This window comes from Pieris rapae, chromosome 13 (genome assembly GCF_905147795.1).
Source record: "Pieris rapae chromosome 13, ilPieRapa1.1, whole genome shotgun sequence".
NCBI classification, from domain to species: domain Eukaryota; kingdom Metazoa; phylum Arthropoda; class Insecta; order Lepidoptera; family Pieridae; genus Pieris; species Pieris rapae.
The window spans coordinates 9650573-9678420 of NC_059521.1; the positions used below are offsets into that span (position 1 = coordinate 9650573).

The 27848-nt window shown below is 32.5% G+C and overlaps 1 protein-coding gene across 2 annotated transcripts; it reads right to left on the bottom strand.

Annotated features, from left to right (window-relative positions):
- Positions 1-27588, bottom strand: LOC110995895. 2 transcript variants are annotated; one of them, XM_045630856.1, is made up of 13 exons: positions 27477-27588; positions 12817-12850; positions 12433-12555; positions 11350-11397; positions 7784-7925; positions 6992-7075; positions 6017-6150; positions 5485-5618; positions 3956-4110; positions 2280-2358; positions 1587-1749; positions 1076-1232; positions 1-453 (listed from the first exon to the last, which is right to left on the bottom strand). In XM_045630856.1, the coding sequence occupies exons 1-13, from the start codon at positions 27491-27493 to the stop codon at positions 278-280; spliced, it is 1446 nt and encodes a 481-aa protein (XP_045486812.1). In that variant the 5' UTR covers positions 27494-27588; the 3' UTR covers positions 1-277. The 2 variants fall into 2 exon arrangements, with proteins under 2 accessions (XP_045486812.1, XP_022118984.1); XM_022263292.2 differs by having other exon boundaries at positions 5485-5621.
- Between the last annotated feature and the right edge of the window lie 260 nt (positions 27589-27848).

Sequence of the window (27848 nt, forward strand, 5' to 3'; positions counted from 1 at the left end):
TTTCAGCTATACATTTTCTATGTCAAATAAAATGGTGGAAATCGTGCCTACGTCATACAAAATTCGACTATCATATATTTTACTTACAATATGCGTAGGTAATAAGTCTTAATTGTATTTGTTGATAAAAATATAACCTAGTGATCTTTTTCCACTAAGATTTCCAATTTAAAGCCGTCAGCCAAAAACGATTGTATACCGCGCGAAGCTACGTGTTTGATACTTGGTTAAGCTCCTAACCAAACATAATAGATTATTTAGAAATCACTATTCGACATTACTTTATCCGTCCCTTATGGGGCACGTACGCATGGAGGGGAGTTCTTCGTTCACTTCTCCGCCAGCCCCGAGCCGCGACTAGTAGAGCAGCCAGCAGTGCGGCAATCAGTAACCCACAAGATACTATCATTGCGGATAACGCTGATGTCTTCATACAGGTCTGGCCTTCTGAAACTGTTTCATATTATGTTACTAATTCAAATGGCAAAGTTTTTTGGTATCAGGCAATAGATGGCGACACCTGTTTTTTTTTTTATAGAACAGGGGGCAAACGGGCAGGAAGCTCACCTGATGTTAAGTGTTGTCTGATATTATTATGTATACAATATATTATACACTATGTTATGCTTTGACTCACAGTTTAGTCTTGAATTAAACAAGGTAGAAGGTATGCCTCTAATGAAGTTAACAATCACTGACTTACAACGTGTAGTAGTAAGACGGGATGGGAATTGAATCTGATATTCAAGTATAACGCAATTTTTAGTTATATAAAAGAAGAAAAGAAAAAACGATATGTTTAGTTAAAGAGTGCACTAGCCCTCACACTAGGATTCCCTGTTTCGTGGGCAGCTTCTTTTCCTATTGCCATGTTAACACTATTTAACAATAATGTCTACTTAACACATTTTATAATAAAAATGTTGCACAAATGTTTTCCGTTTCAACCTGTAATGTATAATGTTTTCAATCTTAAAAAAAATTGTTTTTAATTTAATTAATTTTGTTTTCTGAAGAAGAAAGACATTATTTCTGTTTGTCATACTTCTAAATTAATCGAGAATAGTATACGTACCAGCCCTCGATAATTCTTCGTCCTCTTCTCCCTCTTGCAAAACACGTAATGACTGAAAGAGAGAGATGTTCTCTGACAGTCTTGGCGCAACACTAGCGCTCTCTTCCACTGAACGACGACGCACACTCTTCATGTTTCGCCAGTGGCAAGGCTGGGACTAAAGAGGAAATTTGTTAATGACCTATTGAAGTCAACTAGAACGTTACTCTTGCTTTTAACTTATAGTATAAATCCCTCAGTTTTTACTAGATAATAATTTATTAGCAGGCGATGTCATAACTCTCGGAGAATATTCTCCCTTTCCCGATGCTTCGGGTTATATTAATTTCTTAAATATTAAACTATAATATGTAAATAACATACCATAGAATTTGCAATTTTAATAAAAAAATTAGCGCTGATTTAATAAATAAAGACCTTTTGACAGGTAAAAAGAAGGGAGTGAAGTTAAAAAATTGCTAACATATTTTATTTGATAGTGCTAATTAAATATAAAATGATAGCTACTTACAGGACACCGTCCATGGCACATTCGAACATCGCATTCTATATAGAGAGCTGGTGATCCTGTGAATCGGAACGTTTTCATATATGCATACACTTGTGTCTCGAATACGCCAGATTCGGACCACGATCCTCGGAAGCGGGAGATCAGCTTGTCATCAACGGGACATCTGGAAGTTTAATACCAATTAGTGATCATGTTTCCTTGCTATGAAATATTCATGTATGACACAATGTATACGTACGTACGTATAAGTATACGCAAACTCTATTTTTAACTGTTTTTACGGTTTCAAAATTCAAAAATCATTTATTCATATAGGTAACATAATGAACGTCAAAAAAGAAATATACATTAAATGATTCTAAGTTTACATTTACAGCCAGTTCTCAAATCAAGGGCGTAGAACGGAAGAGAAGACATGGCAATAAACTCTCCGCCACTATTTTTAATCGCCCAGTTTTTTCTTTTATAAGGAGCTGCAACCATTACACTATGTTCCATATTAAGACATCTTGGGTCAAAATTTAAAGTAAAAAAAAAAAGGATTTAATTTGTATTAGCCCCTCGCGTACAATAGAATATAAGCGAATGAATTCTTGTGTATGTATATTATGTCAATAATAATATAAAATGCGAGATTAATTACTTTGTATTAACCTTATAACAATTAACACAATTAACAGTTATATAACATACCCTAACTCATCAATGAGCTGTATCCGTTTAGCTGCACCGTTGTGTGCAAAACAGTCGTTTACCACAATATCGAAACCATCTGAAAACACATTTTTCATAGATTAAGTTTAAAAGAAGAAGGGCAAGAGTCTTTGTGTTCTGGTCTGACGAAGGAGTTTTCATATATTGTGTCACTAAAAAGAAAGGTATCTTTAATAACGCGCCCTTCGGAAGAACAAGCCAACACAGACGATATTTACAAATGATTTGATTGACAGCTGGCAAAACTAATTGAGAGCATCCGAATCGTTAAATTCAGAATCATTTGAATTAATGTGTAGAGATTTTGTTGTAATAACGAACCGATTGATATTACAAAGTGATTTTGTGTTAATCACAACTTTTATATGGAAACTACTAATCGATAGAAGAGATAGAGAGCGGCTTCTGCGTGCGACTCATCACTGAGGCTGGTAGATCTCTTGCTGTAGACCCAAAATGTCGACGGCGTGTGTCAGGCACAGGCGGCTAATCACCTTCTTGATCATGAAAGAGAAACCTGAGGCCCAAACCTTTAAAGGACTGATTTATTTTTATTTTTACCAATCGAAAGAATCAGTACTCGTAATGGATTGGTTCTGTTTTATGGATTATCCATCCATGCAAAAAAACCTTCTACTCCATTCGACACACATTGTTTTGATGCATCCACTTGAATATATTTTAAAGTAACTGTGTTTCAAACCATGATTCTCCGTGGTTTTTAATCGTCTACACGCATACATTGCTCCCTTTAGCACGCGCCATAACCCATATTCAATTACCGTACGATACTGACACATTTAAACTATCCGTTACAATTAATTTGACGGATCAATGAACTACGAATAACGATAAATCACGCAATCTCGACATAACCCGTTAAGCCTCCGCCCTTGTATAATCCGCGTTAAAGTTGTAACAATTACGTTGTTTGAAACAGAAACTGTTACGTATACCGTTTTAAGGGCTAATTTAGTTTCGCTTAACGAAGTCTGTTTTGATTTTGTTAAATAGTTTTTTCTTAGTAATTCACACAATCGAATAGCGAAATACATCATTTATAATAGCTTAACTGGTATATAAGTATTTTTTTGATTTGTATAGTTCAAATAGTTTTCAAATATAAAATAGTTTTTTCTTACAAAGGAAGTAATTTTTAAGGAATATATTTGTATTACGAAACTATCTAAACCTTCATGTTAACGACTATCATAATTTAAAGGATTTAAATTCTAGTGTTATAAAATGAGTTGCGTAATTTTTTAAACGGAAAAAAAAGACCCGAAAATTATTTTTTGCGCATTCTTGTCAGATATTGATAATGTTATGTGTTACTTTGAAACTTGTAGTTTTAATGAATTTCTATTTAATGTTTTTGGATGGAGGAGTCCTATGTCCAACGGTGGATAAACCAAAACATAACTAAATGATTAAACATTCCTAAATTTTAAAGTTATTTTTGGAAATAAAGGCTATTATTATTATCATTATTTAATGTTGAATGTTTTAATTTTGATTCTAATGAAATAAAAATATTATTTATTCAAATCTATATGTAGATCAGTAAATCATGAATGCTTCGACATTTGCTACTTTGGACGACGAGAAGAATCACCAAGTTGCATTACGCTCCTAATATCTAAAAATAAACATACCGTAAGCACTTCTCATGTAAATGAGTAAAGTCAAGGGGTCTCCCACGCGTACGGGACCCGAGACTCGTGCACCAGTAGCACCATAGCCAGACCGAATTTCCATATAGCATTCAGGGGGTTGCAACGTAAATACTACGGGATTTCCAGTAGCGACCCTGAAACATAACAATTTCTATAACATAATATTTCTAAACAACACAAGCCTTCGCGTCTTAACCTGTTTGATGCCCAGTGAAATTTTACATAAAATATTATAATTACAGTTACTGTTACAAATAAATTAACTTCATCCAAAAATACCATTAAAAAAATTTATGCCTTTTAAATTTATCACATACACTCGTAGAATTTTGTAAATAAATGTCTTTGCTTGTTCTTATACACACGTTTGTATTCCTTACATAACTATGTCTAAAATGTTATATTTTTTTATAAAGTCTACTTAACTTACATAAGGGCGAAAAATTTTATAAAAAAAATTTATAGAACTGAGGGCAAACGGGCATGAGACTCATTTTATATGATACCCATGGATACTGTCAAAGCCAAGGCTGACAAGACAATTTCCGGTCTTTTACGGAGTTACCTTTAAAGTACAGTACATATACACAGTAATACATAGTTTTACGTTCCCATGTTAAGCCATAGAGAATAAACGATTCTCAAACAGCATTCCTTCCCATTCGAGTTAAAAAGCGTCAAATTCAGTTTACAAATAAAATGTGGGACAAAAGTTCTATATAAAACTTGCCCTCGTTTCCACGAAAATTTAAACTTGAATATCTCATAATTTCGTTCCAATGAAAAAGCAACGTCACACTATAGTGTAGTTTCTAGGCTAATGCAAACAAATCAATAAAAGTTTACGTTAAATTTGAACCTTGGTAATATAGGTTCTACTTTCACTACACGATTAGTTCCAACATTAACTTTTATTGAAACCAAAATCTAACCTTAAGTAAATAATGACGCGTTCCAATAAGCGTTTTTTTTTTAATTCCATAAAGAAAAAGTAAGCGAACGTTATGAATAATGTAGGAACTGTATAATTGTGTGTTGGAAATAAATATATTTATTATTATAATTCCAAAAAATGTATGTGTGATTCCAAATTGTAACTACAACGCGCTATTGTTCTGTTATATGTTCATGAGACATTGCTTGTAGAAAATAAAAAAAAAATCATAAACAAGAGATGTTACCTAACATTAGTTAAGTTACAGGTATATGTTACTAAATAATTAGAAGTGCAAACCAAATGTTAGCAATTATACTTGTAAAATGGCCCTAATTTTTCCCACACTAATAAATTGTAATATAACATTATCGTTCCCGATTATGTCCAATAGATTGTCTACACTTATTTAATAGTAATAAGTACTTATGTTATGTTAGTTATAAGTTCAAGTTTTAAACGTTTAAAGCCAGTTGATACTAGCTGCAAACAAAGAGTTTTATCTAACATGCATTTGAACAACTTCTACAATCGCTATCGAACTAAACTTGAGCGTCTAGTCAAATGTACTTACTCGACGTCGAGAAATGGAAAGGTGACAGTTTTCCAAAAATCGTATCCATACTCGCAGGTGACCTTAAAATGCTCATCCAGTTCCTCCTCAATCAGAGAATTGTACTGCACCGTTATCGTGTTCCACATAAGGTTCTTCTGCGACAAAGAGTTTTATTAAGTCTAGATAACATCAATGATATATAACAAAAAACAATTGTACTAAAGATATATCCAGATATAATCCAAAGATAAGATAAATAAAAATTATTAAAAAAAAACTGAGTAACTCCTAATATTCCACACGCGATACATATATTATGTCGTGTATGTTGGGTGTCATGATGCAGGTGTTTTATGGATATTCTTAATACTCCTTAAGCAAATTCCGCGATAGTAAAAAAGGAAAAACAATATAGAACAATATGTGTTCTATATTGTTAGTTCATTGATTAGTTTTTCGTTATCGTCCATGATATAGACGGTGTAAATTCAGTTCAAAGTTTAAGAATTGTTCAGTTCTTCTACTTACAGTTTAAGAAAGAATCTCTTACCGTGGGATTTTTTCTAGTCTCATCGTGTTGTCCATTTCTTCCAAGAGTACCACATCGGTTGAGCTGTATATAGAACTCGTAGTAATCACGACCCGAACCATTTATATACATACAGTCAGGGTCGTATGAATAACCTAAAAACATATATCTTCAGTAAGTCTCCTATGCTACAGAAGCTCCTCGGTAAATTTAAACAAAATTAAATATAATAAAACTCCATCAATAAAGAGTTTACGTATGAAAAACCAGTCACCTTTGTTAAGGATTTTAGGCAACTAGGTCAAACTACTAACGAGACATGTGTTTAATTGTTCTTAACGCCTATTAAATAAAATTGAATAAATACGTAATTTCGGTTGTATCGTTGTGCTAAACAATGCAAAGTTATCTCGCAATTTTAATAACGGGAAAATCCGCCTATACAAATAATATAATTGTTAATTTTCACACAAAATTCAAATTCAAGTAATCCGTCCTTTGTTCACGATTAATAAAACATATCATTAAGGGCAGAGTGGCAACAGTGATCCACAATGGTCTCTCAACCCAAAATCGTGAGTTCGAAGCCTGGCTGGATACTAAAGGAATTAATATGTGCAACTGGCGGTGATGGAAAACATTGGAAGCATATCTTACCAAAAACCTAACCAAATTAACAACACATGGCTGAGACCCACTTGTATGCAGACGTAAAATTATAAAAGAAATGTAATATCAGGCGGAAAGCTCTTTCAAACATCTTTTGTTTATTCGAATATCATATAAACTATTGTTCATAAAGACTTTAAGATTTATGGATAAAAACATTCGACACGTAAAAATTTACTGGTTCAAACAAGAATCTTGGCGAAACGAATTACTTAATAATTATAAAATAAATTTGTTAGGTTGGTGATCTCAGGAAACTTAGATATATATATATTTTTATAACATTAGCATCAGTGTGATTTCCAGTGCGTGCTGTATTTAACTTACCAGCAGAATAAACCAATCCTGAAAACGAGCCGTTGAAACCAACTCTTATCTTCATAAAGTCGTCTTGGCATTCAGCTTCAATATCTGAAATCAAAAAATCTTTATGAGCTATGGTAGCTATCCCAATATAGGAACAGGAAAATGAATTCAATTTTTATTTTGTATTTTTTTTTTGGAAATGCAAAAATAAAAGTAATTCAAGATTATAATTTTTTTTTTGAAAATATGTAAGTAAAACGTAAAAACTTAATATAATATTAACAAACTTTTAAATCGTTTTAAGATGGACTTTGGGTACTTGTAAACGCCTTGTAAATATTGATAACATCATTATTCTTCCGGTTTCACAACAATACGCCAAGTGGGAAATCCGCCGCTTACAAACTCATCACAAAGCATACATCTACACAGTAGGCACCCGGGATTTAATGGCCTGGCATAGTGCCTTGATCATGGAATCTCTAGGTTTAAAAAAAACAAGTTTATGACTTATGAGAAATATCTGAGGAAAACGTTAAGTTACTACATTTAAAGCATATATCTTTATTCGTTGCATACAGAAAAAAATACAATTTACAACAATTAAATGAAAAGCCTTATCACTTTCGAGCGATATACCAGGCAACTAACCCTATAACCCCAAAGGATTTAGGTTTAATTCCTAGCAAAACCATCACGTGTTTGTAGGTACTAATTAGATTTCCCTTTTTTTCGTTCCATTAAAAAAGTACGCAGCTGTAACACAGCAACATATTAAGTTCTATCGATTTCTCCATTGCTATGTTTACTTACATTGAACCCGACTGCCATTGGTCCTTTGCCGTCTGTATTCACGCTCCCAGGCTGGGGGCTCTCGCCAAGAAGGCTCTGAAGATGGCGAACGAGGCTTGATGCTCACTGGGATGTAGCTATTCTTGTCTGACAGAAACACGACCTGTTAACAAAAGGTAATTTACTTTTAAACATGACAGTATTTGCAGATTAAAATGATTGTCGTAATAGTTTCATATTTTGACATTACCATTCTTCACTAGGAAGTTTCATCACTTAACGCAACGAACTTCAACATGTCTAAAAAAAAATTTAAACTGTCTGTACTTTTAACCATAAATAACGTATTCCAAACATTGAACTTTTTAGCTAAAGTAATGATAATGTAGAAATTAATAAGGTTATTAAATTTACTGATGTCTAAAGTTAAAATAATTTATTTGTAAGAGTATGGTACAAAAATATTATGGTAATACAATCTAAATCTCACATATTCTACCAGACTGGTGGCGTGTAAATTTGTCTTACTTATGTTTTAATTAAAAGGTGGAATTTCACATACTTTGCTTTAGTACCTACTCTTTGAAGTGTAGAGGTATTTTATTATTTGCGTATTTATGCTTGGACAGCAGAGCAACAACAACTGTAACTTGAACAACTTTTCGACAATCATTTATTAAGTTCATTATTAGCAGCCGTGACGAATATACGCAATGATATACTCAATTACATTGTTATTTCTCCAATTAAGATCTATAGACAAGCTGCCGATTTTAACATGCATAAGGCAATCGGTAATTTTTCACATTTCCCGGGAGCGTAAACATGCAACATGGTTGCGGAACACTGATAGCCCTGAGATAAAACATCTTTAACAACCTCCTTCCTGCAAGTGCGACTTCTGAGTCTTACCAAACACATCAACATTTTTATTAAATACTGGGATACACATTTTGTGGTACGAACCTTTTTCCTATGGCCTATAAAAATATCTCCCTCTGATAAAAAATAATTGTTTCTAAAGAAGCATTCTACTGATCTTAGAAAAAATAATGTAACTGTTGTGAAGTGTGCCCCATTAGAGAAAAGATTATCATAAAGTCAAATAATTTATTCCAATTAGACCACCTAAAAGGCTCTGTTGATCGTTTAATAAAATATAAAGATGATACTAGTTGCCCTTTGAAGAAGAAGGTTTGTTGTGTTTATGAGTTTGTACACATTAGTTATATGAGAAGGCAATGTACTCCCAGATTAAACTACTATACAGGTCTATTATTGTATTGTTAGTATTCATGTACCTCACATAATTAAAAATATCGAAATCGGAGAATATTATACATTAAAGAGTAATAAAAACAACTATAAAACAGATAAAAAAATAAGCGCTTGATTTTGTCAAGGCTCTATTTGATTTGATTGTCCTATGGAGCAGAACCAACATGTATCCAAGCATTCTTATCATGAATATAAACCTCTTATTTGTAATGCATGTTAATAAAGTCTACTTTTTAACATTTTGTCTTGCTGATCGTACCTGACTCGGCCTAAACGCCCAATAAAAAAATAACGAAATTATTTAAAAGCATTCAAGAATGTAACAAATTGCATCCATTATTCAAAACAAATATTAACTGTAATGCACCATTTCACAGTCACGATAAGTTTTGCAGAAAAAAAAACTAGATTTGGTTGGTAAGTATGCCGCGGTCGCACGGCGGTCTCACATTATAAAATTTAGGCCAATTGCCTTGTCGCCACTCCATTACCAATAAAATCAATTTCTTCGTACGTGCAAATTAACTGAATTGAGAACATGACATATTGTTTCACGCTGGCATTTCTATTTTGTTTCGGCTGCGTATTTTACGTCTTGGTATAGACAAAATGCACTACTTTTTGCTTTTGACTGCCACAAAAGACGTGTTTGTGAATTTTTATACGAGTGTAAATACGCCCTTTACATTTAACAGACGCTCGATCGTTCGAACGACGAAAAAAAGTCGGCGTGTGTCAGGCACAGGAGGCTGATCTGGCCAATTAGATTGACAAAAGATCATGAAACAGATACAAACTTAATAATTCACTAAAAAAATTTAACTGTTTTCAATATCTTCTCCCACATTATAAACAATGTAGGTACAAATGTTTGTATTATGAACTGCTTTATCAATAACTTGCCAGTGGTTTCAGTCGCGTTATTTTGGACATACTCATTGACACATAAACAATAAGAAAACAGATATTTTTCAGACTTATTAAATAAATACACGCAAGTGTATTTTCCCACATTATGCTGAATAAAGAAAGGAAATTAGGATACCTAAAAATCATACTGAACACTGAATAAATGTGAGATTATCACTTCAATTGCAAACAGGAAGTGCACGAAGCGAATTCAATCTAATTGTTAATAATTGCGATTTGATGGGAAGGGAAATATATGTAGGGCAGATAATACTTGCGTGCAATGTAAGTCGAGAAACAGCTATTTATCACACACCGACGACGGGTCAAAGATGCATATCTGCGCTGTTACTACCAACATAGTAACACACTATTCTCACGATGACTACAACGCACTTGCATTATCAATTTATCTGATAACACAATTCGCAGTAAGATTTCGCTAAGTCGTTGCTCTTTTTGCCGTTCAAATGTTTAGTAGAGCCTGGGAATGAACTGGGAATGATTGATCATATATTCAAACAAAATATCCGTTTTTATTGACACTGGTGCGTTGACCTAATTAGCCGTTCAAATAACAGCCTAGACGTACAACTAAACGGCCTGAAACATGGGCTGCGACATATATACTAAGTATGCGACGATCACAATCCTGTGATAAACAAATTTAGTGTCGTAAAAAATATATGTAAAAAATAGATTAAGAAAATCCTTTTCAGACATTATTTATAACGTACTCATTTAATTTAGAGATTTGGACTGACAATACGTCCACGTAAAACATGACACTAATTTTTTTGCAGACTTCGATTAGCCCAATGTTAAGGTCGATCACAGCCTGTAAGTACCGAGATAGAGAGACCTCTATCTCGCTGTGATGCTCTAGTCACAATGGAAATTGCGTATAACTAGAAACTACTTAAAATTTCGCAAAAACTTACAAAATCCTTTTGAGAAATTCTTCATAGTAAATAAGTATTAATTTAAACAATGTCCGTTTTTAATTACCTTCAAAGATAATGTATGGTGTTATTGTATTTATATTGCATAAGCCAGCAGTGGCCTCCCATTGAAGTTTAGTAGTACATATACAACTTGTGTAACTCGTAACTCAACCATGAAATAGAAGTTATTTTTTCAAACGTTTTCCAACTCCATATCATAGGTAGTGTAAATTTGATTAAATTTACACATTATATACATTGACTTTCTTTATATTTTATTTGAATGTTATGTAATGTAAATTATAAATATATATATAGGTAAATTTATACTTTCTGCCTACTTAAATTTTTCCTCAATTCAGGCTTAAAAAAACGCTTATATAAGAGTGTATTTATTTTTGTGTGTGTTTAAATGAATAATTGAAATGATATTGCAATGTCAATAAAAATACTCACCGGATCCTGCTCACTTCCATCGGGTTTAAGAGCCAGTCGTGTTTGATTCTGCAAAAAAATATTATATTAATATATAATTATTAAAATTATTACAAATGCTTATCCTATATATTATATATGGTAGGTATTAAGAAATTATGTTATCTTGTTCACACGTAAATTTAAGTATCGTTGCTGTATTTGTGTTATTTAGTTTCACACAGACAGCATTAATAAAGATTTACTGAACTTTAGATGAAGCTTAATTTCTCGTTAGTTACGTAAAATTAAATAATTAAAGACCGCACATGTTTCTGTGTTTATTATCTTAAAACTCTAAGTACTCCATCACATCACCAGTGCCTTCTAAATTTAATTACCTTCCCTTAAAAACATTATACGTACTGTGAGTGGGAAGGTGATTAAATAGTTTGATCGCCATGGCGTTGTCATTTTTAATACAATGCGGTGCTAAATATTAAAATTCTTTTCGTTTCTCTTAAATTTTATCATCTGGTCAGTTTGACAAATACTGTTGTGGAGCGTACTAGTAATTTCTAGTTAAAAAATAATTTACAAAAGTGACTTGAACAAAGATTCGCTGGAAATGTGCCGCTTATTAAATATAACAGGAAGTTATACTCAACAAACCCTAAGGTTTTCTTATTATATCATAATAGTATCCTGTAAAGCTAAATGTCAGTTAACTATAAAATATAACCGTGCTTGTTTTTGATATACATAACTATAGTTACTCTGTTAGTAATTTCGGCTATGTATTTGCGTATTGTTCGCACGAGAATGTAAGTTGGAGCTATTTCTCTTTGCCTACTGCTGATAGAAGAGAAATCTTTGTTTTGAATTTTTATATTTATTATTAATTAATAAAGATGTTACGGTTCCAGCTCCTTACAAACGTTTTGTAAAACAAAAAACTTGGAAATCAAAAAGAGTAGCGGACAGTTTATTGCTAGTTCTTCTCGTCCGTTCTTTGAGAACTGGTGGTAAATGTAAAAGTAGAAGCATTTAACATGTATTTCTTTATTGACGTTCATAAGTCTACATTGCGTTACCTAAACAAAAAAATAACTTTGATGAAATTACCTTTCTCGTTAGTGGTCTTGTGGGTTCATCGCCAGAACCTTCATGAAGCTCAGCAGATAATATGCTATCCGTTGATTCCAATGACTCAGCTGATGTATCTTGTGATATTCGGGAAGATACACCCTGTAAATATTATTGTTTTACAAGTTATATAATGAAATAATATCATACCATCCGCTAACAAAGTACAAAACTCTTGTATGTCTCAACACAGGAAACAGGGAAGATTTTAATTTAATCGCGGTGATTATTTGTTTTTGTTTTATAGGCACAGAAGATCACCCGACAAAGTTATTTATCAAACCAAACAGTCTGCCTATTTAGCAGTGACATTAATTATATCTTAAGCATTAAGGAATAAAGTTAAAAACATTTATTACTCACATTAAATAAAGCAAGACAGCAAATGAAAATTAACCTGAAAGCAAAAAAAAATGTTATTATTTTATTTATCTTTATTGTGAAAAGTACCAAACGTATTCATTTTCTATAAGTACTTTCAGAAACAAATGCGTCATGAAACAGTTATTTATTTATTACAGAAATACATACATATCCTTACAGACTATCTCAATACGGTCATTACCAGAAAACAGAAAACAATATCGCGAACATATAAATATGTCTATACTGCCAGAAACTACATTCTCGTCTTTGATAACGAGGGTCTGTTCAACAGTGGCGCCAGTGGCTCATACAACGTTGGCCTTCGCTGTCATACAAGACTTTCAGTACATAGTATACCAAAGTCCCGTCTGGTTTCCAATTTATTATATCTCACCATGCTCAAGACAAATAATGTTGGGTACAAAAAAGGGTAATAGAGATACGCCATACATATTCTAAATGTATCGTGCAAATTTATCTTGTATGCGCTCAATTATTAATAGTATATGATGGAACTATAGCTAAAGGGGTTTAACTGAATCCCTCCTGTTCAGACGACACGAGGATGTCTTCGCTCTACCACAGATAAGACTCAAATGGCCTACTTATCTATTATAAAAAAGATAGAACTGAAATGTTACGGGACTTAAATAGAAGTTCAAATGAGCATCATTCCCAAATTTCTTTTCTCACAGCCATCGAATAATTGTATCAAAATCGTGAACAATTTGCAAACAAAAAAACTAATGTTACTAAATGTAAAGTAGCAAAATCCGTAGATCGTGATGCAGGCATTATTTTGAATAATCATAATGACAGGTCAAATGACAGGGCAGGGTACGTGTTCAATCGGTAGCGAAAATATAATTTTATTTTGTATTAAATTTTTCTTATTACCGTTACAAATATAAATTAGCTATAATGGAGCGGTTGAGTTGGGTATATAATTTATTTTGCATTAAAAAAACTGCTTCTCAATCTACAAACAATTGTGATCAAAATGAAATGGAATAGGAATTTTAAAACTTATAAGGGAAATGTGTTCCGACTGTAACAAAACGATTTTCTCGGAAATCAAACACTAGGACACGTTACATTAACTAACGAAAAGGAAAACAATCATTAGGATAGGAATACCAAAGGATCGCCAATGTCTCTATTTGTCTATTTATTATTTCAGTACAAATAGTATCAAAGAATTTCTAACTCTCGAACTTAAAATTTATCTGATATAGCTAATTTCTTTATCAATACTAGCTGTGTTTTCTGTAGACACATCAGAATAAGAAATAACACTATGTTAATAATAACATAGTTAGAAAAATAACTAATCACTTGTTTGTACCTAAATTAATTTTAACTAAAACCGTATTTAATACTATCAGTAAAGTTCTCTGTTGTATGGACTTTAAAAAAAGAAAAGAATTTTACATTTACTTTCAGTTCCATAATTATATATTTTTAAATATTATAATATACTTTTGTTTGTTACGAAGTCCTATACCATGGAATATGCACTTCAACTTATTATTTATTAAGTATTACACGTCCGTGAGGTTACACGATGTCAGCAGTATCGCTATGTCGCAATTTATAATAAGAACTACACGTGCCTCACGTTGTGCTTTGTAATCAATATAGCCTCTTTGTGTCTTTTATTATTTTATATAATGTAGCATTCAATTTCCTAACTTCGGATTGACTAGCTGTAATTATAATTATAATTTTAATTGTAATTTTTTTATTTTAATAAATAAGTTTAAAACATTTGGTTTTTTTTGGAACCTTCGGCTGTGGCCTTCGTAATTGGCGCAGTCGGTAGGATTTGTTCGTAAAGTCAGTGAATCGATCGCGGACCGGGCAAATTCGGAAACCTACAAGAGCCTGCAGCCAGAGGGAAATCAAGACATAGATTTATCAAAGAAACCAGATGTGGTGAGTACCTAGTTTTTATCTAGACTTGCCAAATTATCCTTTAAGTTTTTTTTTTATAATCCTATACCAAGATTTTCCATCCTAGAGAATCACGGACCCCTAGGTTAGGTATTATACGTAGAAATTTAGAATTTGATATAGGTAGAAATTTAACAGGAAATATGTCGGAGCTTTTAGTTGACAACATATTTAAGGCTTTACGTTTAGTTCCCGAGTTTGATGGTAACCCTAATGTTCTTACAAGGTTTATTAATTTATGTGATCAATTAGTGGCGAAATTTATAACAGCGGAACCGGGTTATGAATTAAGTAATTTAGCACTTATTAATGGCATTCTCAATAAGGTTACTGGACCTGCTGCGCGGACTTTAAACTCAAATGGAATTTCCGAAAATTGGATTAGCATACGTAATTCTTTAATAAATAATTTTGCAGACCACCGTGATGAGACCTCTTTATATAACGATCTGTCTCTTATAAGTCAAGATTCGGGGACGCCTCAAGAGTTTTATGAGCGTTGTCAGAATCTTTTCAGTATAATAATGACCTATGTTAGCTTGCACGATTCCGTTCAAAGTACCATTGAAGCAAAGAGAGAGTTATATAGAAAACTGACTCTTCAAGCCTATTTGCGTGGCCTTCGTGATCCACTAGGATCCCGAATAAGATGCATGCGGCCGGAGTCAATAGAGAAAGCTCTCGAGTTTGTACATGAGGAACAAAATACGTTATACATCCAACAACGCAACCAGAGTTGTACAGATAGGAAATTATATAATAGTGATAATAATCCTAATAGCCATAATTCTCAGCGTAACTTTAATTTTGTACCTAATTTTAAGCCAGGCCCCTCTAGATTTTTGATCCCGCAACCTAATAGGCCTATGCCTATGCCAGTTATGAAACCACAGTTGCCTCGTGGTCCTACTAGAACTCAGCAGATGTTCGGTGCTCCTCCACCTAATTACCGTCCTCAGAGCAATGTATTCAGATTACCTCAACAGAGACCAATTAATAATGGTCCACAACCGATGAGTGGTGTAAGTCATTATGTTACTAAGACCTCTCAACCTAAACCCGTTTTTACCGGGCATGATTGGTCTAGACATGGTAATCCACCACCTTCTAATTATTTTAAATTTAAAGATGTTAATTTTAACGAATTATATGACCAAAACGACTATGACTTTTATGAACATGACTATTACTATGACCCTTATTATCAGGAATATTATTATTCAGAGCCTGTTTATGACATGACTTATGAACAGTATCAAGACGCTAATGACTATTCACCTCCTACTGTTGAAGAGCCACAAGAGAGTTCAACTTCAGATCAGGATTTTCAAAAAGCGGTCAAGTTAGAAAAGCCAAAATAGAAATTAATTTGCATATTCAACGACAATTACCGTATATTCAAATTTACAATCCACCACTTAAGTTATTAATTGATACCGGCGCTAATCAGTCTTTTATTAGCCCCGAAGCCGTAAGTAATTATTTTTCAGACATACCTTTGACATTTGATCCATTCGAGGTGACTAATGTCCATGCAACTACTAGGAATAATTATTCTATTACTTTACCTTGTTTTTCGGAATTAAATAATAATGAAGATATTAAATTATTTTTATATAAATTTCATGATTATTTCGATGGTTTGATTGGACTCGATTTACTCACTAAATGGGAGTCTAAAATTGATCTTAAGGATAAGTTATTAGTAACTAAATTTGGTTCGAATCCTATTCATATGTATAACTCTAGAAATTGTAATTTGTATGAAGATATAATACCTGCTAATAGTACTAAGTTAATAAGAGTTCCTATCGATACGCTAGATGGTGATGTTTTAGTTCAAGAACAAGTTATCTGTAATTGTATTATTCATGAATGCATTACATCTGTCAAAAATAATCGTGGTTATTTAGAAGTAGAAAATCCAACAGATAATGATATAATACTTTCCTTTGATCATGCCGCACATGCTGAAATATTTAATGTTGAAAGCTATGATTGTCTTAAGCCTAATCGTGTTGATGATGTTATCTCTCGTCTTCGCACAGACCATCTTAATCCTGAAGAAAAAGTAAATTTAGTATCACTTTGTTCTCGTTACGCAGACGTATTTTATATTGAAGGTGAACCACTTACCTTCACGAATAAAATTAAACATCGTATTAAAACTACTGACGAAGTACCAGTTTATACAAAGAGTTATCGTTATCCATATGTACACAGACAAGAGGTTAGAGATCAAATTGGCAAGATGTTAGAGCAAGGTATAATTCGACCTTCGGACTCAGCCTGGAGCTCTCCTATTTGGATTGTACCCAAAAAGGCTGATGCTTCTGGGAAACAGAAGTGGAGACTAGTAATAGATTTTAGAAAAGTAAATGAAAAAACTATAGATGATAAGTATCCCATACCGAATATTAATGACGTTTTAGATAAGTTAGGTAATTGCCATTATTTCACTACGTTAGATTTGGCAAGTGGCTTTTACCAGGTCGAAATGGACCCTCAAGATATTCATAAGACAGCTTTTAACGTAGAACATGGGCACTTTGAATTTTTAAGAATGCCCATGGGTTTAAAGAACAGCCCTTCAACTTTTCAGAGGGTTATGGATAATGTTCTTAGAGACCTTCAAAATGTTATATGTCTAGTTTACCTCGATGACATTATAGTTTTTAGTGTTTCATTACAGGAACATATGGTAAATTTAGAAAAGGTTTTTAAAAGATTAAGGGAATCAAATTTCAAGATACAAATGGATAAATCCGAATTTTTAAAGCTTGAAACTTCATATTTAGGGCATATAATTAGTAAAGACGGTATTAAGCCGAATCCTGACAAGATAGAATCAATTAAAAAATTTCCTTTGCCTAAAACCGCCACTGAAATAAAGCGTTTCCTTGGTTTAGTTGGTTATTATAGAAAATTTATTCCTGATTTTGCTCGTATAACAAAACCTATGACGCAGTGTCTTAAAAAGGGATCTAAAATAACGTTTAACGATTCAAATTACATTAATTGCTTTGAAAAATGTAAGTTATTATTGATTAATGATCCTATTTTGCAATATCCAGATTTTAATAAAGATTTTATTCTTACGACTGATGCATCTAATTTCGCTATTGGCGCTATACTTTCTCAAGGAACTATAGGTAGTGACAAACCTATAGCATATGCATCAAGGACACTTAATTCGAGTGAAATTAATTATAGTACAATAGAAAAAGAACTTTTAGCAATAGTGTGGGCTACTAAATATTTTAGACCGTATTTATTTGGCAGAAAATTTAAGATTGTCACAGATCATAGACCACTTCAATGGGTTATGAATCTTAAGGAACCAGGTTCTAGGTTAACGCGTTGGAGACTTAAATTAAGTGAATATAATTTTACCACAGAATACAAGCAGGGCAAAAAGAATACCAATGCCGATGCTTTATCTCGCGTCGAAATTCACAATGAGGACGTGAGTTCCATCATAGTAAATACATCTGAAAGACCTCCATCACAGTCTGATTCTGCCACTGAAACAGTTCATACCAGTGACGAAAACCCAATTCTTGAAGTTCCTATATCAGACGAACCGTTAAATAAATTTACGAGACAGATATGCTTTGTCCTTGTAGGTGACATTAAAAAGCGACCAACTGTAACGAAACCTTTTGAGACACATACAAAAACGACTATACAAATTACTGAGACTAATATTGACAATGACGTTATTAATGCAGTTAAGGAATATGTAAATCCCAAGGTCAAGACAGGAATCTTAATCCAACCCCCATTAGCTATGTATAAAATAATCCCCATAATACAAAGTAATTTTAAAAATTCCGCAATGAATCTTATTTTAACGAAAACAGAATTAGAAAATGTTAAGGACTATTTACGTCAACAGGAAATTATAAAAAAATACCATGAAGGAAAAACAAATCATCGTGGTATTACAGAATGTTACTTAGCATTATCTTCCAGGTATTATTGGCCTAAAATGAAGGATAGCATTTCAAAATATATTAACGAGTGTAATATTTGCGGTCAAGCCAAATATGATAGGTGCCCAATTAAACAGAGGTTCTGTATAGTTCCACCCCCTTCTAAACCCTTTCAGACAGTTCATCTCGATCTTTTCACAGTTCAGTCAGAGAAATATCTTACAATAGTCGATGCGTTTTCCAAATATGCACAAGCTTATCACTTGAGAGATAGCACAGCTTTAAGTGTAGTTCAAGCTCTTCTTATATTTTGTACCCATCATGGTATGATGTTAACTGTAGTTACGGATCAAGGTACTGAATTTACTAATCAAATATTTTTAGAATTTGTTCGTCTTCACAAAATTCAGCATCATAAGGTTCTAGCTCATTCTCCGAATGACAATGGAATCGTTGAGAGATTCCACTCAACTATCCTTGAACATCTAAGAATATTAAAATTAGAGAAACCAAACGAACCGGCAATCAATCTTATGCCATATGCCATTTTAGCCTATAATAGTTCTATTCACAGTTTCACAAAATGTAGGCCATTGGACCTAATTACAGGACATTTTGACCCTCGTGACCCTGTAGACATAGACTTAACCGAACATTTATTACAACAGTATTCTCAGGACCATAGAAGACGAATGACTCAAGTATATGAAATTATTAACGAAACCTCCTTACATGACAGGACTCAATTGACTGAAAACCGAAATAAAGACAGAGAACCTGAAAAAGACTATACCCCAGACCAACAAGTTTTTATAAGTAATCCTATGGCATCCCGACAGAAATTAGCACCACGTTATACGCAAGACACAGTGCTCGCGGATCTTCCCATTCATATATATACAAAAAAGAAGCGTGGTCCCGTTGCAAAATCACGCCTTAAGCGAAGTTCTAAACATCCCACTTTGTTACAGGATACTACTATGGTTGACGCTTTCTCTATTTGATCCTCATTTGAGACATCTTAATAATAAAAAATAGCTGTAATTTCAAACGAACTTAGTATGTTTGAGTCAGTACGTCGCAAAAGAGAACTCATTGACGGTCTAGGTTCCATTATTAAAAGCATTTCTGGTAACCTAGATTATGCGATAATGAACATAAGTTAGAGACGGAACTTAACAGCCGTGTTAGTTTAAATAATGTTAAAGTAATGATAGGTAAACTTAGGATTTTATACTCTAGTGATAAAGTCCTTGACATAGAATTTAGACAGTTTTATGAAATAATTAAGTTCATTATATTTTATTTTATTAGTTTATAGGATATTTTTACTCAGGGAGGCAAGTTGTTATAGTAATAAAAGTCCCAATTGTTATATCCTATACCTATGACCTTTATAAATTATCTGTTGTCCCGAATAAAAACCATAAAGTCCTTATTCCCATCTCTCCATTTTTGGCAATTTCTGGAAAAGACTCTAGGTACATAGAGACAGAATGTCCGAAGTTGAATTCGTGGTTTCTTTGCACCTCAAAGCCAGATTATAGGAAAGATAAACATGATTGTATCCAGCAGTTGATCACCCATCAGGAACTCAATCAGTCCTGCCCCTTAACTTCAGTTGTCCTGCAAAATGAGGCTTTAGAACAACTCGATGACAAGCATTATACAATAAGTTTTCCAACCTTAACGAAAGTTAAATTATTCTGTGGACAAGAACAATATAGGACACTACAAGGCAGTTATGTAGCAACCATTCCACTTAACTGTTACCTCAAGGCACCAGGATTTACCATTACTAATGTGAATAATCGTATAAAAGGTCATATTGTGAAGATATTGGAAATACCACAACACATTGAATCCAAGTATAGTGAACAACCAATATTAAATCTGGCATCTGTAGACCTGAACACTTTCCACAGTCTTAACACGAAGATGTCTATGCAGCCTCCGGTACATTTAAACCAATATGAGGATATAAGTTTATATCATACTACAATACCTCTATATATAGTATTGGTGATTACGATTATATTAGTTTGTATCATAACATATAGACGAATGGGAATTAAATCTGAAACAAAAGGACATCCTGGAAGAGAACAAGTTCCTGAAGACCCCAGTCTAGTTAAAGTGAATCCCGGACACATTTCATCAGCTACTCTCTCAAACAAAGTTCTCGAATAGTCGCTGATTTTAGGAGGGAGGTGTTACGAAGTCCTATACCATGGAATATGCACTTCAACTTATTATTTATTAAGTATTACACGTCCGTGAGGTTACACGATGTCAGCAGTATCGCTATGTCGCAATTTATAATAAGAACTACACGTGCCTCACGTTGTGCTTTGTAATCAATATAGCCTCTTTGTGTCTTTTATTATTTTATATAATGTAGCATTCAATTTCCTAACTTCGGATTGACTAGCTGTAATTATAATTATAATTTTAATTGTAATTTTTTTATTTTAATAAATAAGTTTAAAACATTTGGTTTTTTTTGGAACCTTCGGCTGTGGCCTTCGTAATTTGTTTTATCATGTTTTGTTTTGTTTGTTTTGCTTTGCTCTGTATTATATCTTTATTAGTGTAATTTTTCGTGGATACATCCAATGTGTTTCTGTTATGTTTTGTTTTAACTTATTTTTATTGTATAGATGTATCTATTTTGTTTCCAAATAAATAAATTAAATGATTTTAACGATTCCCTCTCATCCGTGAAAACCATGAGAAACGAAATATAAATATCGCTACTCTTCATTATATCATAATGTACGCAATTAATATAGTAATATCTTAATTTGTCTCCCCTTACGGTTAATTAACAGTCCGATCTCATTGGCGAGTATAAAAAGTGTCCAAATGAAGTGATTCCGTCACGCACTTCCTCAAAATCCCCGCACGATTGCATAAAGATTATGGCTTAATGATAATAAACATTTACAATAAACTTCCCAGCGCGGTCATCGGCCCCTGCTCATTCAAGCGTAGCCTGAGTATCCTTAATGCAGGGAAAATGAGTAATTTGAAGCTTTTCAAGCTTAAAGTTTCTAACAATTTTCAATACGTTTGACGTAGTGAACATTTGGGTAAGTAAAAGTAAGGCCAAGTTGTCAAATGTAGTCTTTTGTATTATAAATGACTTTACCTAATACTTTCCGTATGATCGTGTTCTGGACTAAGAAGGAACCGTGTATTTTTTAATAATATAATTTCAATTATTTACAGTGCTTGTTAGAGATTCTGTATTGTTCTTAAACATGTAAACGTTTAGTATTATGAGTTTATATTTCATCACTAGACAATTTACAATTAATTGAAATTTAGCCTATGATTTGTTTAATATGTCATGGAAAAAAGTGTGTTATTTTGTTAAGTTGGTAGTGATTTAAGACCTTTCAACCCTGAGATCCTTTATTAAAATCTCAGCTGAATACCATCTGGTTTCTCTATGTTAGTGTAACACAGGAACAAGTATTACATTCCTTTTCTTTTTTTCCTTTTGCGACTGGCACAAACTAAATGAATATTCTGGCACAAACTAAATGAATGGAATATTCTACTCCTCAGCATAATGCCGAGTCAGGGCCAATTACAGCCACAGCACACACACATTACACATTTGACGTTTCAAATGTGAAAAGCCGAATGAGAAAAGAAATTTTTTTTTATTGTTTTTGATATGTCATTTGAATTTTTTATTTATATTCTTTAATTATTGTTATTTTGTGTGGTTATGTGTGTGTGTTTTGTTTGGAATAATGTTATGTCTGTTTGTCTGTCAAAAAGTAACGACGAAATCTTGAAACGTCTTTGGAAACAGCCTCAAGTCTACTCAATAAATCTTCATGTATTTGATAATGAAAAGCATATTCCTATAAAGTAAAATGATCAGAGAAACTGGATATCTAAGACCAATACAGCCTTTTTAATAGTTTTCCTGTATAATGTACTGTACCACTGTAGTTAAGAAAATTTACACATCTTTTTTTGTTCTCAATCTTCGATGACCAGACATTCCAACGATTAATTCTGAAGCAAGTATCCGGATCATTCAAAGTAAATTAATCGCATCAAATCGAACGCTATCCGTATCGGGCTGTAGTTAACTTCGTGATCAAATTGTTCCCGTTACTCATTGAATTGTTTTAGATATTGTTCTAGGTATTAGAATTTAAGTTTTATACTGAATTTTTTGCAATGCAAGTGAAGAAAATTATTTCACTTGACGATTTGAACTGAGAAAGACGCTATCAAGAGTTTAACCTTTTCCTTTAAATATTGAAGTGTCAATCAGTTTCCTACCAGTAGAATTATTTTTATTATTTGTCAAAAAATTAAAATAAATAAATCATGTCAGATGCTATGCTATGCTGGCTAAGACAATTTAACTGCTTTATTGCAGATGAGTAATAATTATACCATAATTAGGCCCTGAAATGTTTCTGTAATAATTGCCCTCAATGTATGAAACACAAAAATAAATAAAATATAACAATCACTGATCTTTGAGAACAACAAAATTCTTTTTAGTAATGATCGTGCGTTCAAAGATTTAAAAAAAAATTACGCGTTGAATTCTTTTCTACCAAGCAGATTTTGACAATTCGTCGATGTTATCTCTATGCAATTTTACAGCAATCTCCGTGTGAGATACTGCTGAAAAGCACTCAAAACCCAGAATTAGTAATGTAAAAAAAATATTAAAATATGTAGAACTCACTACTTCACATACAATTTTACTAATATTGACTCATACACAGTGTGACTAGATTTATTTCCATGGTCCAATGTCGGTGGTTGAATAGAATCTAGCTATTTGTGTCTTGTATAGTATTTTTACAGCTTGGGCTGTTGCATAATCGTATGTTGTCGAAATAATTATTTAAATAGGGCTTAATGTACGAATGTAAATGAAGAGGTAGGTTTGTTATTTTGCTATCAATGAAGTTTGACCGTTTTCGTCATTACCCCTATTTTTTCGTTAGTTTTTTCGTTCGGAGTATTTGTTGTGTTTCCCCAAGGCGAAACGGAATAAGTTTAAGGAATTAAATATTATGCCACTATCTGGCCGTATATTCTTGAAGCCTTGTTGTATGTACAAAAAGGTATAAACGATTCTAAAACAAATGGTGAAATTCACCAGTATAATACTCCAAACAGAATAAATTTAAACGTACGACTAACCAGGCTCCGGAAGATATACTCCTTATGGACCTCCGTTTTTACAACAAACTCTCAAGCGAAATTAGAGAACTATCACTGAATAAATTCAAAGCTTTGGTTTAACGTAAATTAATCAATAAAGACATTTGTAAGAATTAATGATTATTTAAATCATTGATTTGCTCTAGTTCAAATATTCATGGCGGCTTACAATCAATTTGTATGACTCAAAACTTGGCGATTAAAAAGAGTCGCGGCAAGTTTGTTGCCCGCGCTACGCCCTTGACTTGCGACCTGGTAATAAGTATACATTTAGAATCAAGTTAACATCTTTTCTGTTGACGTTCATGTACAATGTCATGTATAATGTCAATTCTCTTTTCCAAAATATATGACAATTATGGTAAACTTAACAAACCAAACAACCTTTGAACCAAGTGTTGGATCTTTGTCTCGTCAGATAAGATTATTTTATGTGCATTATTTTATCAATTATAAATCGGTTAATTAAACAAAAACTGACCTTAGCTCGTTTCCTACAACATCGACAATTTCAACGACCTCATTTACGCTTCCTTCCACAATAATTTTATATTACAAGGGCGTCAATTATAACAAAAGTTAGGCAACCGGAAGTCGGTATTTAAATATTATGTAGACCTCTTTCTAGTTTATGAAATATATTAAAGCATTTTAGTTTTAAAACCGTTTTTATAAATAACGAAAAAATTATATTTTACATTTTTGTAGCTATCTGCTTCTGACCCTAAAGCATTCAAAACGGAATGTATCATACGAATAATATTTATTTATTATAATAATATCTACATATTTACACAATATATAAAAGTATAAATGGAATGGAACATTTAACAAATTAATTTAAAAAAGACAATAATTCAAAAGATTTTTTTTGCTACAATACACACGTTCGTCCAAGCATTGTTCATTGTTACTTAAATGATGGCTAAGCCTATTTTTAAAGTTTCATTTTTTATGAAAAAAGATTTTATATATTTGATAATTCCACTTTTATAATCGTTAAAATTTTCTTTGATTCTCGAGTCCACTCGATTCACAGAGCTTCCAATTCTTTTTTAAACTTTACTCTGAAATAGACTAGAAGAACATGGACGCGATGGCAAAATACTTAAACCTATCTTGTTTATTATGAAATTTAATTTCGTATGAAACTACAATAATTACTCTTCCAGTATTTATCCTTAGTTTTTTAAATTCATTCCATTAGACTGTTTGTTGACTAACGACCTAATCAGGTTAAAATCGTTTATTGATCTATATTTCTTTAATTCAGTAGTTAACTAACTCGTAGTTAGCTTAGTTGTTTGGCTATGTATGTATGTTATTAATCTATACTTAAATATATAATGCTGAGTGTAAAAGAACTAAGACAAATATTTAATTAATAATACAAAAGTATTAACGTATCTGTGATGCTGGTGGACTTAAATAAATAGTTATTGTATATCTAATTCCGTTGAATTAGATTCTTTGTTAGTAGCGAGAAGTTTAATATGATTTCTAAATGTTTTATGAAAAGCAGTTTAAAAATGGCGTCACCTAAAATCATAAATGTCAATAATTGCAGGCGACACCGGAACGCACCGTTAAGCTCCGTAACACGGGCCAAGGCATATGACATCGCTTTACACCTCGTATAGTCACTGTAATTACCCAAGTTACTGTACTATAAACAAACAAATGTTTCAAACGTTGTTATTATTACTATTACTATTATTATTACTGGTGTTATAAATTACTTTTATGTTTCTAATTTTTCAAGTTCTTTAGGCGCTTGATGGTAAAAAATTTACGGATGTAACGTCACGAAGATGTGCAGCGTTTTTGTCGAAAAGGGTGAGAGCGATTGACAGAGAGTGAGAAAGACAGGATAATGGTTGATGTATTCGTTTATTAGTTACATATTAGAACTTTAGATGGCAATTACGTTTAACGTCTTGTACAGTCAACGCAGATTTTATTATTTATATTTCATTAGCACTTATAAATTAAACAGCGTGGATATAGATAAACAAATACATGGAGTGATCATATACTGGTAAATGATTATCTACTGGGATTTTGCCTTAGTAATAATTAATTTACAAAGAAGTTTCACTTCTGACATGTGACTTTGTACGCATGCACTTTTTTTTACAGTGTAAGAGTAGTGTTGGCCTAGTGGCTCCCGTGTGTGATTCTCATCCCTGAGGTCGTAGGTTCGATCCACAGATGTGGTTTTCTATGTGCGCATTTAATCGGCTTGCTTTAGAGCCAAAGAGTCGACAGCGTGTGTAAGGCACAGGACGCTGATCAGCAGATATTACAATGCCTATAGCAATTCTTCAAAAAAATATTGTCTATCAAATTGACTGAATTGAAATTTGAAACTGAATCACAAAACAGATACAGAAAGCTGAAGCCCAAACCTAAAAACCAGTAATTAATTATTTTTTCCAGGTATGTTTTTAATTGACTTCTATACACCTAATATTTACTCATCAATTCATTAAAGCTTACTTTAAAGTTACCAATAACAAATTTTTAATAAGATTTACCGTACAAATTAATATATATAGTTGTTGCAGAACATATTTCAAATATATTTTTAAAAAAATATTTCTACTGCTCTTAAAAGCTTAGTCTCTAAGAACAAAACTCAATAATCATCCAAGGGAACCATAAATAATAAACTTACTGGCTGGTCATTCAATTATGATTCTATATATAACCACAGACAAAGATAGACATTCCAAGACGTAGAAAGGTCGCGCCGAATTAACTAAATGTTTTATTCAAAATCGTTGAAAGCAAATAATCATCGCGGTTATCAAATCAAGCGTAGCGGGGTCACAGAACTAGTACAAATATAATTTTATTCGCAAAACTTTTAACTGCATCAGCCGCCATTCAATTTGCATTTACTGTTTTTGGTACTGTTCGTTACTTTGATGATTCAATGGTTGTTAACCAGAAAATTAGTTCCTTTTCAGCTCAAAAACGTTCACACCAAATCCTAGGATTAATACCATGCTACCAATCTATAAATTCATCTCAACGTAAATTGTTATATCAAATATCCGAACACATATCTACTGGAAAAATATATCTAAATTAAAATGTATTAATTTAGAACAATTTTAATAAATTTAATTACCCATTGTGACTACTAAAATAATTTAATGAAGGTTGTATGTAGTAATATTTTTACGAAAACTTTTCATTTCGAAATATCTCGCAAATATAAAATTTGTGAGTGATCCACTATCGAAGAATAATTGAGACATTGGTACTTTATACAAATAAATATATTTATTTAAATTGTTATTATAAATTAATTAAAATCTAGTAGCAGTAGTAGTCTGCATTTCTTGGGTCTATTTAAACTAAGAAAGTTTTTTGGTTCCTTAAAAGATAATTTAACTAATTGTAGTTAGTAAAAATACATATTATCACTAAATACGCAAAAAGAATAAAAATATTCCCGATAGTTAAATATATAATATTTTTACTAATCACATAGAATTTACACAAAACCACAAAAACACATAAAAAAACTATTGTTTACACTCTACTTACCTCGCATTTAGCACCATTTTGCACAAACACAAACACACATAACACAACACAGATCAAAATTTCTCGCACCGAGTTCGTATTTGGTCAGCGGCTGGTGGAGGAATGATGACCGAAGCAGCCTCCGACTGTCTTTGATGCAACCATTATTGTTCGCTTTGGCAAAAGGCCTCACTCTATAAAGATGTTAGTGCAGCGAAAGATATACTTTCGAATTTATTACACAAATTTTTCATTTCCAATCTTATAAAGATACTAGTGCAGTTGAGTAAACTCTTTTTTTATATATATAGTAAATGAACAGGAAATTCTGATTAAAAGATAGACACATTGGCAGAGGCTTCGGATGTGAGATGACTCTTTTCTTCGAATAAT